Source organism: Rhincodon typus, chromosome 23 (genome assembly GCF_021869965.1).
Source record: "Rhincodon typus isolate 14 chromosome 23, sRhiTyp1.1, whole genome shotgun sequence".
Taxonomy (NCBI): Eukaryota; Metazoa; Chordata; class Chondrichthyes; order Orectolobiformes; family Rhincodontidae; genus Rhincodon; species Rhincodon typus.
The window spans coordinates 41,095,383-41,111,238 of NC_063354.1; the positions used below are offsets into that span (position 1 = coordinate 41,095,383).

Consider the following 15,856-nt stretch of genomic DNA (forward strand, 5'->3'; position numbering starts at 1 on the left):
CGGAGGTGCTAGGCGAAACAGTCACCTGGCCTTTGGTATCCTGCAAAAATTCAATTCCCTTTTGCCAATTCCTCATCTCCGTCGCATCTGCTCTGATGAGGAGACGTTCCACTTCCAAGCATCCCAGATGTCTGCCTTTCTCAAACAATGCTCTTTTTCCTGCCTCTGTCATCCAGACAACACTCCACTGCGCCTCTTCCATTCTCCGCTCCACAGCTGTTAACCACCTTGCAACATAATAAAGATAGGGTGCCCTTTGTCCTCACTTTCCACCCCACCAGTCTCCGCATCCAACATATCATCCTCGAACACTTCCGCCAACTCCAATTCGACCCACCATCGGAACATCTTCCACTCCCCACCCTCCTCTGCCTTCCACAAGGATCGTTCCCTTCGCCGCTCCTTAGTTCATGCCACACTCCCCACCAACCACTCCAACCTGCCCAGTACCTTCCTCTGTAACCATAAAAGATACAACACCTCCCCACTCACCAACTCCCTCACCTCCATTCAAGGCCCTAAAATGCCCTTCCAAGTGAGACAGAGCTTCACCTGCATCTCCTCCAACCCACTCTGTTGTATCCAGTGCTCCTAATGGGGTCTTCTCTATGTTCATGAGACCAAACCTAGACTAGGTGACCGTTTTGCTGAGCACCTCCAGTTGGCCTGTAACAGCCAACCTAATCTCCCCGGTCACCACCCATATCAACTCCCCCTCCTACATGTCCATCCTTGGCCTCCTCCGGTGTCGCAGCGACTCTGAACACAAATTTGAAGAACAACATCTTGCCTTCTGCCTGGGCACCCTACAGCCCAGAGGACTCAACATTGAGTTCTCCAATTTCAAATAACCTTGCTACCCAGCCCCTGCCTCCCCTTCCAGCCCCACCACCTCCGTTCCATTCCACCTTCTGATCCTCCCTTCCAGCCACCAACTGGATTAATCCCTCCCATCGACCTACCACCAGTATCCACCTATCACCACCATTCCGCACACCCCCCTCGCCATCTGCAGCTCCCCCTACCCCCACATTCTGCCCTGAAGAAGGGTAATACCCAAAACATTGACTGCTCCTTTCCTTCAGATGCTGCCTGGCCTGCTGTGTTCCTCCAAGCAGATGACTCCCCACCGATGTTCTCATGCAATGCTTTACAATAGAGTAGAGCTGTGCCATTTTGTTTATTTTCAATAAATTTTGCTTTCCTCCTGCTCAGTAAGGCTGATTCATGTTCTAGCTATTGTATCAGACAGACATTCAGAAACAGATGTAGTATTGTTTTGAAAGAAAAAATACGTTTGGTTCTGCTACTATTTCAGATTTGGAAAAAAAATTATCGAGCTGCACAGCATAGTCCATATTTAGAAACAGTGGATCTGGAATCCAAACTCCTTGCCCTGAAAATTGATCATTAACATAGATATTGTTATGTCTAGGAGCTCTTTCATCTTTGATAACAGCACTGCAAAAAGGCCTTGTACAATTTTACTGCCTACATTTTAATTAAAGCCAATAACACTACAAGTATAATACTTGTAGATTATATAATTAGATAATACATTATCTTTCAGTAAACAGATGCAAGCATTTAATTTGTTTCCTGACTTAATAAATTCACAAGCATTTTCGGATCAGGCAGTATGACCAAATGGATATGCAGGGTATTGCAGACATCAAGTCAGGTGTGTAGTTCAGTAGAAGGTTCCCTGTTTATTCTGTAGCAGACTAATTCATTCACTACATGTATAAAATTTGACTTGGCTTGTAAGAGTACATTTGGCTTTGATTATAAATGTGAGTGCAGCTATGGATTCTCCCTTGCAGAGCAGTAACTAAACTCTGATTTAACTTAAAGCTTTATGCACAGCTGCTAGACTGAGACTTTGAAAGACCCAAGATGCTCTTCAACGCAAATCTCTCTTGCAAGTGTAGAATATTACGGTCTACATTATGTCCCATGACATTGTCATGGTTTATACAATGATCATCTGACTTGCTGTGACACATGCCATGAAGCATTTTCTAGTACTGAATATTAGGTGACACCAAGTCCATTGACTGTACTTGACAGTCCTAATGTCAAGTAATTATTAATTTTAGGTTGAAGCATTTAGTTACAGAGCTGATTTATATTAGCTTAGGAATATTTTATTTTGTAGCATAATTAGCTCTAAATATTATCAAAAATAAGTTGCCAAAAATGAGTGGATCGGCCATTTCAATCAGGTAAGGCAGGGCTGTGCTGCATAGCGTAGTGTATACAGTAGCCTTCCATTTGTTGATCCACTTCTTGTTAACAAAGTCACTTGCTAACCATAAAGTTATTTTTTTCTTTTGCTCTATGTCACTTTGAGCATTATCTCATGACAGATAATCTCAACCAAATATGACTTTGTCTATCAATTTCCTTTTTCTCCTCTCACAATTTAACTTAGGCCAAATACTATCAACGTTTAGATTGCTATAAATGAGTGAGAGCATAATTCCTAATTCTACTTCCGTGAAAGGTGATTTATTATTTCTGTAGCTTGAAGAATTGAAAACTCAATTGGACCACTGCCAGCTAGAGTTGATAGACGCACAGAAATACAGAGCAGAGCTCGAAGCTCAGCTGAAGGCTAGCGTGGAACGTGAACAACAGATCCGTTCTGGGTACATTTCCCAGGTAAGACGACAAGTCCCTGTCCTGTACAGGCATATCTTCCTTCTGACATGTAGAGCGTGCTACATCCTGTATGAACCCTTTGCATGTTTTGTGAACTGACAACTTACCAGAATTTTTTAAATGCATGAACTGCTGCATGAAATTATAAAGAACTGATGAATCATTGGTGCTTTTATTCTATTAATAGCAACTTCTAATGTTTAAAGAAAAAGTAACCCCAGTAATGAACCATATAGAGGGAATTTTCATGAGCAATTTTAGTGGCTCTTTTAGTTTCTGGAATAAACAAATAAAAACATAGCCAGTGAAGGATTAATTGTCAACTTTAATTATCCGTTGGCAATTTTTAAAGCCGTAGCATTTACTTGAAATTAAAATTAGTCGACTTTTTGACTTGAGAGTAAAATTCACATTTGTTTCTAAATATCCAAAGAGAGAGAAGTTTGAGGTTTATTTGTACTGTCACACTACTTTGTCACATTCTACCCACAAGCATAGAATTTATTTTGGCATGTGGCCTTTGGAACTTTATTGGAATAGATCTAATAGGGAAAGAGTTTACAAAGTATTTACATTCTAATATGTTATATCACTGCTGTGAATTGTTCAGGACTGTGCATTATTGGAATCTGAATTGTTGAAGAATGATTAGAATAGAAATTAATTTTTGCTGGAAATAGAATACTTCTTCCATTATCTGGAAAGTGTCCAGAAATATAATAATAGGGCTAAAGCTGCTTAATCTTGTGACCAAAATTCAATTTAATGGCTTAATGCCCGTATTAGATTTCATGAGTGTAGCAAAAGTCCACAGTGGAATAATTCTTGATGGTTGATGATCTTGGAGCATAACTAAATTTCAACCTTTGATTAATTAAATCAAGATTGAAGTTTGAGCAAAAGAAATCCTGGGTGGTATCAGTGTGGCAGAACTTTAAATTCATAGCTATTGCACACAAGTTAAGAGGCATTTTAAGTGAAGTAAATCCCATGTGCACCACCTTCTATTGTTATTATTTCTTGCTCCACTCCTAGAACATACCCCACTATTTCAGGGAAAGAGAAAGGTTTGTGCTGTCACCTTTGTCCTATTAATCACCTAGGTTGTTTAATCAAAAACATTAAACCAATCTAATTTGAAAATTTTGTTACATTCAACATTGTATTGTCCCAACAAAGTACAATGGGCCAGAGTAAATGTTATTGTAGAACACGCGTTTTAAAAGATCCTATCTTGCTATGATTGTAACAAGTTTTATGAGAATAATTTAGAGGTTAATCAACCTGTTCCACCTGCTTCAGAAGTGGAACTTGAACCCAGGCCTTCTGGCTCAGGGGTGGGGACACGATCACTGCACCACAAGCACACAGGTTTTATAATCTGACAGATGGATCAAGGAAACTTTACTGACACAGTTGAGTTTTTGAATTTTAAAACTAGATTATTGTAGGTTTTCCATACTTCTACCTTGGATCACAGTCACAATGAGTAACAACCCACCATACCTTCAAGCCTTAGATTATCTAAAATGCTCAGTAATGTGCCTGGACATGATTAATAGAAAATCAATTTGTTACTTCTTTTTAAAAGATGTAGGTTATTATTCTGCTTCCACACGTTCTCTCTGCAGTCTGTAACCAACGCTGGAGCAACAGATCAGACCTTGTTCATGATTTCTGCTATCAAGCAGATTTGCAATACAAGTGATTTGTTTTTGTGTAATCTTCAAAAGGATCCCACTAAAAAATTTTGAAAACTTTTTAAAAAATTAAATACTTAACTGCTTTTTCTATGGCGAGATTATGTAGATGCAATTTTTTTCCCCCTCATTTGCCTATTGCAGCAACAAGTTCTGCTACAGGTGGGCGACCAACCATCCTTTTACAGATAGAATGCCACTTATTTCTTGTGCTGCAGAACTGTTTCAGATTAGATGGAGGTAAACAGCTGGGTGCAGCATCAGCCACACAGGGTAGGAAAACAAGCAGCAGCATTGCGAGGAGGGTGGAGATTACAAGTAAGGTCTAGGATTTGTTTCAGCTCGTCTTGACTTTATTCAGTGAGTGCATGATTGATCCAGCCTCTACCCCAGCATGTCACGAGATTACTTCCATAGTTTCCTATTGGTCAACTGAAGGGCAGTATGAATTGATCAATGCTATTTTGCAGCAACATCTCCAGCTCTATAAACTACCTTGTCTGAAAAGGGAGTTTTCTGATTGTAGGTTTAATACAGATCAGACGAATTGACGATTGATATAATTAGTACGCTGGGACACAGGTACATTGATTCAAGTTTGTTGTTTAATGCAGGGTGTCCTCAAATAAATCCAAGGTTGCGTTCCTGAAAAATCGCAACTTTTAAATGAAAGACGCCATGGGAAACGTTTTTGTGGGACTCTGCTAAAATTGGAGTTAGATTGTGTCGGGGCTTAGAGAAAAATGTTCACACATCACACCTGTTACCTCTAAATTGAAATACAGTACCCACCTGCACTTTAACTTGTTCAATTTCTCCATTAGTAAATGCAACAATTGTTAATACTTGTATAAAATAACCTTTTACTTTAATGTCTCCTATTGTGAACCCTTTGACTGTGGAGCCAGGTTTTGTTTTTGGATGGGGGAATGAGTGGGTTGGCCGCTCCCTATGATTGGGGGGATCATTTACTCATCAGCTTGTAGGTTGCTTGCTGGGTTTTGCTTGTTCCAGGCCGCATTGTGGCCAGTGCTTTTTTAAGGGGTTTGCCAAGTCCCTTTTTGCAGAGTGCCACTGCATCAAGGTCCACTCAGGCTACTGCTTGATGTGGCAGCTGCTTGTAGCTGGCTGCAGCTCCAAATGGATTTTGGCAGTTCTCCCTTATTCTGCTGGCTGTGAGGTGCAATCTGTTACTCAAGGGCTCTGCTGTTTCAGCAACTACTTCAAGGGAGGGGAGGTCTGCTGAGTTCTGAAACCGTAAGCTTCCACAGGCCAGAGTTGTGGACAAGCAGGCTGGGGAACTGTGCAACTCCAAAGTTGTTGGTGCCCTGTGATAAGGTAGGTGTTCAAAGAGATGCGGATGGGTAGCAGCTGCATCATGGCCCAGGGTGAACAGTGGCTCTGGCAAAAGCCTGTTGAAGACCTTGGGCAGCAATGCAGCACAAGGAAAAGTCCACTAGTCAGAGTACAATGTCCCACCAACATGGCACCAATAAAATAGCCTGCGTAATGTACTGCCATAAATAATGTTAGAATGAATCTAAGACACCCAATGAGATTTCCAGTCAAAACAACTTATCAAAATTAAAGTGAAACAGTGCTAAGCAGGGTAACTTTAAATGCAGCTCCCCCCCCAACCGAAGGTAATTAGTTGTTTTTTCTTCAAGAATAGTCAGTCTTTCCTTTTAAAACCTCTGGATTGATTTTCTTAAATAAATGCATAAATAAATGGTTCAGTAACGTCCTTGAGGGAACGAAATCTGCCATCCTCACTTGGGCTGGCCTACATGTGACTCCAGACCCACAGTAATGTGGTTGACTCTCAATTGCCATCTGAAATCAAGCAAGCCAATTCAGTTGTACCAATCACTACAAAGTCTCAAAGGAATGAAACCAGATGGATTACCAGGCACCAGCCTAGGCACCAGAAAAGACAAGGCTAGAAACAGCCCTGTCAACCCTACAAAGTCCTCCTTACTAATATCTGGGGACTAGTGCCAAAATTGGGAGAGCTGTCTCTCAGATTAGTCAAGCAACAGCCCAACAGCCTGATATTGTTTGTGGAATCCCTGAGTATGGCTATGTCCCAGACACCACCATCACCAATCCCTGGATATGTCCTTGTCCCACCGTCAGGACAGACCCAGCAGAGGTGGAGGCACTATGTTATAATAAACGGGAGGCAGTTGCCTTGGGGGTCCTCAACGTTGACACCAGACCTCATGAGGTTTCGTGGCTTCGGGTTAAATTCGGGTTGAACATGGGCAAGGAAACCTGCTGACTACCACGTACCATCCTCCCTCAGTTGATGAATTAGTACTCCATGTTGAACGACACTTTGGAGGAAGCACTGAGGGTGGCAAGGGCACAAAATATGCTCTGGGTGGGGGATTTCAATGTCCACCATCAAGAGTGGCTCGGCAGGTGGTGAGGGAACGACCAAGAGGGAAAAACATACTTGATCTCGTACTTATCAGTCTGTCAGCTGCAGATGCATCTGTCTGTGACTGTACCAGTAAGAATGACCACTTCACAGCCCTTGTGGAGACTAAGTCCTGCCTGCAGATTGAGAATAACCTCCATTGTATTGTAAGGCACTATCACCATGCCGAATGGGACAGACATAGAACAGATCTAGCAATGCAAAGCTGGGCATCCATGAGGCGCTGTGGGCCATCAACAGCAGCAGAATTGTACTCCAGCACAATCTGTAACCTCATGGCCCAACATATCCCTCACTCAACCCTGATTCAATGGAGAGTGCAGGAGGGCATGCCAGAAGCAGCATCAGACTTGGCTGAAGATGAGGGGTCAACCTAGTGAAACCACCAAACAGGACTACTTGCACGCAAAACAGCAGAAGCAGCAAGTGATAGACCGAGCTAAGCGATCCCGTAACCAACAGATCTAAGCTCGGCAGCCGTGGCGCACAATTAAACAACTCACTGGAGAAGGAGGCTCCACAAATCTCTCCGTCCTCAAGATGGAAGAGCCCGGTACATCAGTGCAAAAGATAAAGCTGAAGCTTTCACAGCAATCTTCAGCTAGAAGTACCCTGTGAATGATCCATCTCTGCCTCCTTCAGTGGTCCCCAGCATTACAGATACCAGTCTTCAGCTAATTTGATTCACTGCACTTAATATCAAGAAAAATTGGAGGCACTGGATACTGTAAAAGGTACGGTCCTTGACAACATTCTGGCAAAAGTACTGAAAGCTTGTGCTCCAGAGCTTGCTGCTCCCCAAGCTAAGCTGCTCCAGTACAGTGATAACAAGGTGTAGAGCTGGATGAACACAGCAGGCAAAGCAGCATCAGAGGAGCAGGAAAGCTGGCGTTTCAGGCCTAGACCCTTCTTCAGAAGAAGTCTGGCATCCACCCAACAATGTGGAAAATTGCCCAACCGTGACATGTACCTAAAAAGCAGAACAGATCCAACCCAGCCAATTGCCAGCCCATCTATCCACTCTCCATCAGTAAAGTAATGGAAGGTGTCATTAATAGTCACAGAAACCAACCTTCCATACATGGACTACATTTTACTCAGCCAGTTGCAGCAGAAAGGCTGCCAACATCATCAAAGACCTATTGCACCTCGACAGTGTTGTCCTACAGCCTCCTCTGTCAGGCAGAAGATACAGAAGCTTGAACAGACTCACCAGCAGGTTCAAGAACAGCTTCCTCCGTGCTGTTTTATTAGATGAATGAATGGACACTCTAACTTCAAATAATGCTGATCTAACATTGATCTTGCCTAGCATACGACCTGTGCAATGTAAACTGTAAGCTCTGTTCAGTTTTTTTTCCTCACCCTATGATCTTAATGTCCTGTTTACTATGATCTGCCTGTACAGCTCATAAACAAATCTTTTCATTGTACTTAGGTACATGTGACAATAATCAATCAATCAATAGTGCTATCAAGCAGCAGCTGCTAAGCAATAACCTGCTCAGTAATGCCCAGTATGAGTTTCGCCAGGGCCACTCGGCTCCTGACCTCGTTACAGCATTAGTTCAAACACGGACAAGAGAACTGAATTCCAAAGGTGAGATGAGAGTGACAGCCCTTGACATCAAGGCTGCATTTGATCGAGTGTGGCATCAAGGAGTCCCAGCAAAACTGGAATCGGTGGGTTTTGGGACAAACTCTCTAGTGGTTGGAGTCATATCTGGCACATGGGAAGATGGTTGTGGTTGTTAGAGGTCAAATCATCTCCGCTCCAAGACATCTCTGCAGGAGCTCCTCAGGATAGTGTCCTGGGCCCAGCCATCTTCAGCTGCTCCATCAATGACCTTCCCTCCATCATAAGGTCAGAAGCAGGAATGTTTGCCGATGATCACACTGTGTTCAGCACTGTTCGTGACTCCTCAAATACTGAAGCAGTCCATATTCAATACAAAATATCTGGTCAATATCCAGGCTTGGACTGACAAGTGGCAAGTAACATTCAGACCAAACAAATGCCAGGCAATGATCATCACCAATAAGAGACAATCTAACCAGCACTCCTTGATATTCAATGGTGCTACCATCACTGAATCCCCCACTATCAACATCCTGGGAGTTACCATTGACCAGAAACCCCAGCTGGACTCACCACATGAACACAGTGACTGCAAGAGCAGGTCAGAGGCTACGAATATTGCGGAGAGTAACTTATCTCCTGACTTTGCAAAGCCTGTCCACAATCTATAAGGCGCAAATCAGGAATGTGATGGAATGCTCCCCACTTGCCTGGATGAGTGCAGCCCCAAGACCATTCAAGAAGCTTGTCCACCCAGGACAAAGCAGCCCGTTTGATTGGCACAACATCCACAAGCATCCACTCCCTCCACCGCCGATGCTCAGTAGCAGCAGTGTGTACTATCTACAAGATGCACTGCAGAAATTCACCAAAGATCCTCAGACAGCACCTTCCAAACCCACGACCACTTAGAAGGACAAGGGCAGCAAGTACATGGGAACACCACCACCTCCAAGTTCCCCTCCAAGCCACTCGACATGCTGACTTGGAAATATATTGCAGTTCCTTCACTGTCACTGGGTCCAAATCCTGGAATTCCAGGTGAACTGCAGTGGTTCAAGAAGGCAGCTCACTACCACCTTAAGGGCAACTAGGGCTACGCGCTAAATTCTGGCCAGGCAGCAATGCCGACATTCCACAAATGAATTTTAAAAAATACATTTTGTAAACATTCTTCCATGCCTATATCTTTCATAGAATTTGCTTTTAAGAACAAATGAAATAGGAGTAGAAGTAAGCCACTTGGCTTCTCAAACTTGTTCTGCCATTCACTTAGATCATAGTGATCTGATTACTTTCCATGCCCTTATATTTTTGCTAAACGTACTCCCTCACAGCTGTGTGCGCGATAGTAATAAAAAGTGTCTAAATATAATCCTTGTCTTGCCACTCATGAATGTTTGAATATTATTTGTGCATCTTAAAGTTTAGAAGTTTGAGCCACTCCTAAGCTAGGCAGTCATGCTTTATCGCTGAATATTTCAAGCTGGTCAGCTGAACGTGAAAGGACTCTTCTGTCTACGTTTTGAACCCCATGCCACACCCCACTAAGGAAAGAACAATAATGTTTGCTGTAGGTGAACTCATCAGGTATTGTGACCTGAATTCAAGGAACAAAACCAAAATAAAAAAAAAATTAAGGGAAGTAAAATGTTCACGCAGTGTTAAAGTTTCAATTGTAAAAATAGTTTGCTTACTTTTTCACATTGCGCATTTTAAAATAGCATTAATTGTTATCCATGAAAAAGATGACTTCCTTAATTGGACTCGAATATTAAACGATTTCATATTTTGGCTGAATACACTCTAGTATTGTTGAACAGTCCAACAAATTGAACAGTTTGTATTTGTATAGCATCTTTTAAGGCAGTAAAATTCCCTAAGATACTTCACAAACGCATTATCAAACAAAATGTAACACCAAGCTTCATAAGGAAATATTGGAGCAGATGGCCAAAAGCTTGGTCCAAAGAGGTGGATTTTAAGTATCTTAAAGGAAGAAAGTGAGGGAGAGCAGTGAAAGGAGGGAATTCCAGACTTGGAGGGCCTTAGCAGCTGATGTACAGGTCACACTTGGAGGAATGCAAATATGTCTTGAGAGTGTAGGGCTGGAAGAAATTACAGAGACAGGAAGAGGTGAGATCAGAGAGGAATTTGATAGGAAGGAACAGAATTTTAGAATCTAGATGCTCCTTAACACAGTAGTTCAGTGAGTGTAGAGCTGACGGTTAAAATAGAATTGGTACGCTCAAAGATATGGCCAACAGAGTTTGGATGCATTTGAGGGTAGGAAATAGAAGGCTGGCTAGGTGTATGTTCATCTAGGTAAATCTCGAAAGTAACAAAGGAATTCAGCAGCAAATGAGCTGATGTAGGAACAGACTTGGGTGACATTTCGGGGATGGTGGAGCAGGTACATGGTGGATTCCCATCCCAGTAAAATTGTATACTAAGGTTGTGAATAGTCTGTTTTGGTTTCAGGTAATTGCTCGGGAGTGGGAGGGGGGTCAGCAGCTCCGACAGGGATTGAGATAATAACTTTAATTGAAGAAATATTCAGCTCATCCAAGTCTAAATGTAGGAGAAGCAATCTGAGATCAAGTGGCGTGGAGAGGAGGTAGAATTAGGTATTGTCAGTATATATGTGGACACTAACGTATTTTCAGGTGATATTGCTCGGAACAGAAATTGGAAGGGCGCATGGAACAGATCCTGGAAGACAACAGGTACTGGATTGGAGGTGTGATGAGAAGCATTTGCTCATTGTTCACAGGCTGCGACTGGATAGATAAAAAGGGAAGCAGGCAGGTGTAATCCCACCCAATGCTAAATGAGGATAGAGGCATCAACCATGACAAAGGCTGCAGAAAGGTCTACTGAATGAGGAAGGGTAAGGGGAAGGATGAATCTTTGACGTTTAGTCTGTGGAAGGTGGGGGGAAACAACAAGCAGCTGATTGGATGGCCTCAATCTTTTTGACAGAGAATTCTCTTCAACTTCTTGGATTTGTTGAAGGAAACGGGAGAGAGTATTGAAATTATGATAGTGAAATGAAGGTGGGGATTATCTTTGAGATTGTATTGTTTGTGAGTATCTGCAGAAACATCAAAAGGGAAATGGAATGGAACTCTGTAAATATATCTCCAGATTAAAACCAGCCAAGTTAAATGAGGGAATTCTGCTTTAAAGAAACACAGTCACTTAGTAAGCATAAATTGGAGGTGCAGGTTCAGGCCCTTATAGCAGCCAAGATATAATCTATTTGAACTCGGCACTAAGTTAAATGGTTTTGAATTTTGCCAAGACTTTTGAGGAAGTAGAAGACGTGATAGTGGATTATTTGAAATCTTTAGGGCTAAACTGAAGAGTTAGCAGATAAATTGAAGGTAGTAATAAAAGCAGGATCCTGTAAGGATGCTTCAAGTAATTAGTTAGCCTTTTGAATTAAAAGGAAAGAAGCTTGAACATGATGTAGTCATTGCTAGAATTAGGGAAGATTCAGCTAGAAATGATAAATTCTTTCAAAATGAAAAGACTTGAATTGGAATTCTAATCCATATATTAAACATCACTGCATTACTCTGGTTTAATGTCCAGTACCTCCACATTTTTGTTTCTTTAAAAGGAACACCAACCTGTCTCAAGTTCAATAAATTTTGACCCTGCAAACAATCCCACTTTGTTATGATCCCAGGTGATCATAACATTCAACAAGTTAAATCCCAGAAAGAAAGTCTGGCTTGTAAGATTTTGTCTTCAATTGTTGTGGTTAGCTACCATTGAAGAGAAGAAAATAGAAGTGGGAAGGGAGGTTAAAGAAAGGAAAAGAGAACTGGAAATAAGGCTTGAAAGGGAGAGCGAACAGTGAAGAAAAACAAATAGAGAAACACAGAAGTTCAATGGAAGGTGATATTTAAAAAGCTTGAACTCCAAAGAGATCTGGTCATCTTAAACAGTTAACTGAGACATGGCTTAGAATAATGGAAGAATAAAAGGTAATAGTTCTGAGCATGAGTCTGATTTCAATTAGGAATTTGATTTAAGTAGAAATGTACATTTAGTGGCTAGATTTACAGAGGATGGAGTGGAAAAATATTTCATTTGCAAAGGTAGCTGGGTAAACAAAGTGGCCAAAAGATATTTGGACCTTTAATGTTAGTGTTTTGACAGGTACAACTATGAATATGCGCACCAGTTTGTTTGAATAGCAATTCTCAGACAAAAACAATTTTTTGATAAAAGTACTTGATGTGCTTCACCCACAGTACTTAAAATCTAAGCTGCCCCATGTTGGAGGCCTAGTATTCTTTAATTTAAAATGGATTAAAGCCTTGAACGAATGAGGTGTGAGGAGGATTCTTTATATGGATTTCTCACAATCAGCACCAAGTTAATAATTAGGGCTAATTTTATGTTTAGCGTTATGGAGAATTGAATTGATAGGCTGAATATGCTTTTCCAAAGTTCAGATTATGGACTGTTCGTCGTGAGGAAAGCAGCAAAAGTTTTTGCGTATGAACTTTGCTGACAGAAGCTCATGAGTAGAAGAAATATTCAACATGGTCTGGCTTTTAAATGTCTTCATTGCTCTTCAGTTTCCTGGCTATTGTTATGAAATTGATTTTGCAGATAGTATATTGAGAAATATAGCTGCTTTCCACTTTCAAATCTTCCGCTGTCCATCATTCACATTTCTTTCTTGAGAGATATGGTATACAACTTGAGTAGTGGGTACTTTTGAGGAAGGTCATCAGAATCTTTGAGGACAGTCTGGTGAAATAGGCTGACACGTGGCAGATGAAATTTAATTTCGAAAAATGCGACGCATTACCTTTCAATAGGAAATATTAGGAGAGACAATATAAACTAAAGGATATAATCCTAAAAGGGAGTAGAGACAACTGAGGGTATATGTGCACAAATCATTGGAAGGTTCCAAATGTGGTTAAAACGTACTGGATCCTGGGCTTTATAGATCATAGAATCATAGAATCCCTACAGTGTGGAAACAGGCCCTTCGGCCCAACAAGTCCACACCAACTCTCAACGCATCCCACTCAGACCCATTCCCCCTGTAACCCACCTAAACTACACATCCCTGAACACGACGGGCAATTTAGCATGGCCAATCCACCTAGCCTGCACATCTTTGGACTGTGGGAGGAAACCGGAGCACCCAGAGACAACCCACGCAGACACTGGGAGAACGTGCAAACTCGACACAGACAGTCACCCGAGGGTGGAATCGAACTCGGGTTCCTGGCACTGTTAGGCAGTTGTGCTAACCACTGAACCACCTTGTCGCCCATAAGCAGAGACATTGAGTACAAAAGCAGAAAAGTTAATTAGCCTTTTTAAAATAGTGTTTCATCCTCAGCTGGACAATTATGTCTAATTCTTGGCATTACATTTTAGAAACAATATGAAGAGTTTAGAGGTACAAAAATGATTCATGAATGATTCTAGTGATGAGGAACTTCAGTTACATGGATAAATTACAGAAGCTAGGGTTGTTCTGCTTAGAAGAATTAACCAAGGTGCTCAAAATAATGACATGTTTAGATAGAATAGACAGAGAAGCTGTTGATGAAGGTGTCAGGAACCAAAGAACACAGATTTAGCAGAAGAAGGAAATGAATTGTGAGGAAAAAATTGTTTCACACAAATGGTTACGACTTGGAATGGAGAGGATGGTGAAGCCAGGTTCACTTGCAAATTTCAAAATGGAATTAAATAATTATTTGAACCATAAAAACCAAAATCTTGCATAGTTATAGGGAAGGGGCAGGGGATTTGGAGTAACTGAGTTGTACTTGCAAAAAGCAAGCATGGACTTGTTGGGCCAAGTAGCTTTAACCATGCTGGGATTTTGTGTCATGCAGATTTTGTTGAAACTATTGTATAGATGTCTATCATGTGTTACTTAATCCTATTTCTATGTCTTTCTAACTGAATCAGGAAACCAGAATCCATCTATATCAATCACCACACAGTTAAGTGCAGTTTCTGTTATGTAGACAAATATAACAATATTACAATATCAAGAGGAATGACAGAATAAGAGTTTCCATTTTGAGGAGCATAAGACCATAACAAATCGGAAATAAGATGTTCAGCCCCTTGAGCCCGCTCCACCATTCAATAGAATCATGCTTGGTCTGATATTCTTCTTGTCTTTGATTCTCCGACTGATCATGACTTTATCTAACTCGGTCTTAAAAACACAATAAACTCTGCCTCCTCAGCTCTCTATGGCAAAGAGTTCCAAAAACATTCAACCCTCTCAAAAGAAAGTCCTCCTCATCTCAATTTAAATCGATGCCCCTTTATTGTGAGACCATGCTCTTCCGGTCCTAGACTCTCCCATGAGGGAGAACATCCTGTCAAGCCATTTACCCTGTCAAGCACCTTAAGAATCCTGTATGCTTCAATGATATTATTTCTCATTCTTCTGAAGTCCAGTGAGCAAAGTCCCAATCTTTGCTCATATCCTCAATCCCTCCACATTGAGGATCATCCTAGTGAACCTTCTTTGAACTGCCTTCAGTGAAATAATATCTTCTCTTAAATAAGGGGACAGAACTGTCCTTGGTGCTCCTGATGTGGTTTCTCAGCACATTGTACAGTTGCATGAAGACTTGTACAGTCTTATACCAACAATTAGTAAGAAATATAAAATAAACTTCAGTGGACCACACCCCACAAGCATTTTCGAATCTGTGGCCCTTAGTAATAGAGGCCTATAGATAGAGAAAGTAGAAGTGTAATATGCCTTGTTCAATGAAGCAGTCTACCAATTGGAACCTCTAATACTGGGATACTGAGAGTTGATACCACTGGACTTTGATTTTTGAAAACGTTTCCTGAGAAGATTTTAAATGAAGCCTGGGAGATGATTGTGTTGAGATCATTGGTAACCTGAACTAGTGAGAATTAAAATTTGTATCTGCCATTTTAGCTTTTTGATGTAGTTCACCAACTTCCTACAAAAACTTAGCTCTTTGCTTCTCTTTGCTTTGAAATGATGGTTGAAATCGAGTTGCTTAGCTTTTTGCCACGAAAGTAGTACTATACTTGACTTATACTACAGTAAAGTGTTCCACAAAGAGCAATGTCCAATAGTTGTTTGTCCTATCTTTCTGCCCCCATGAGTAAAATCAAATAAAGTGAAATTAAGTACAATAAAAATGTTTAGAATTTGATTACTGTTTCCTACACCTAGTGCAGAAAGAATAGGTTGGAGACAATTGAAAATTAACATAGGCATTTCAGCCCAACAAGTCGCCCATTTCATCAAACCCCACCAGTATCCATTCTTTACTACGTATTGCAAAATTGTAGTGTGTGCATTTTTTAAGATCTTGTTCAAATTGGGAAAGTGGAAACCTTTCTTCCAGGACTTTTGACTCTTATAAAAATACATAGGTTGGCATAAAATGTTAATTTTATCTTGGTCTACAGCTGGATGAT

General features: G+C 41.1%; 1 protein-coding gene across 4 annotated transcripts in view; it reads left to right on the plus strand.

Moving 5' to 3' along the window:
* Positions 1-15,856, plus strand: part of LOC109915688 (COP1-interactive protein 1-like) — a 343,206-nt gene that overhangs the window by 275,467 nt on the left and 51,883 nt on the right. For all 4 annotated transcript variants that reach the window (XM_048610817.1, XM_048610815.1, XM_048610818.1 and 1 more), the window contains one exon: positions 2,527-2,664. In XM_048610817.1, coding sequence (XP_048466774.1) covers positions 2,527-2,664 — 138 coding nt within the window. The remainder of the gene's footprint in view (positions 1-2,526; positions 2,665-15,856) is intronic.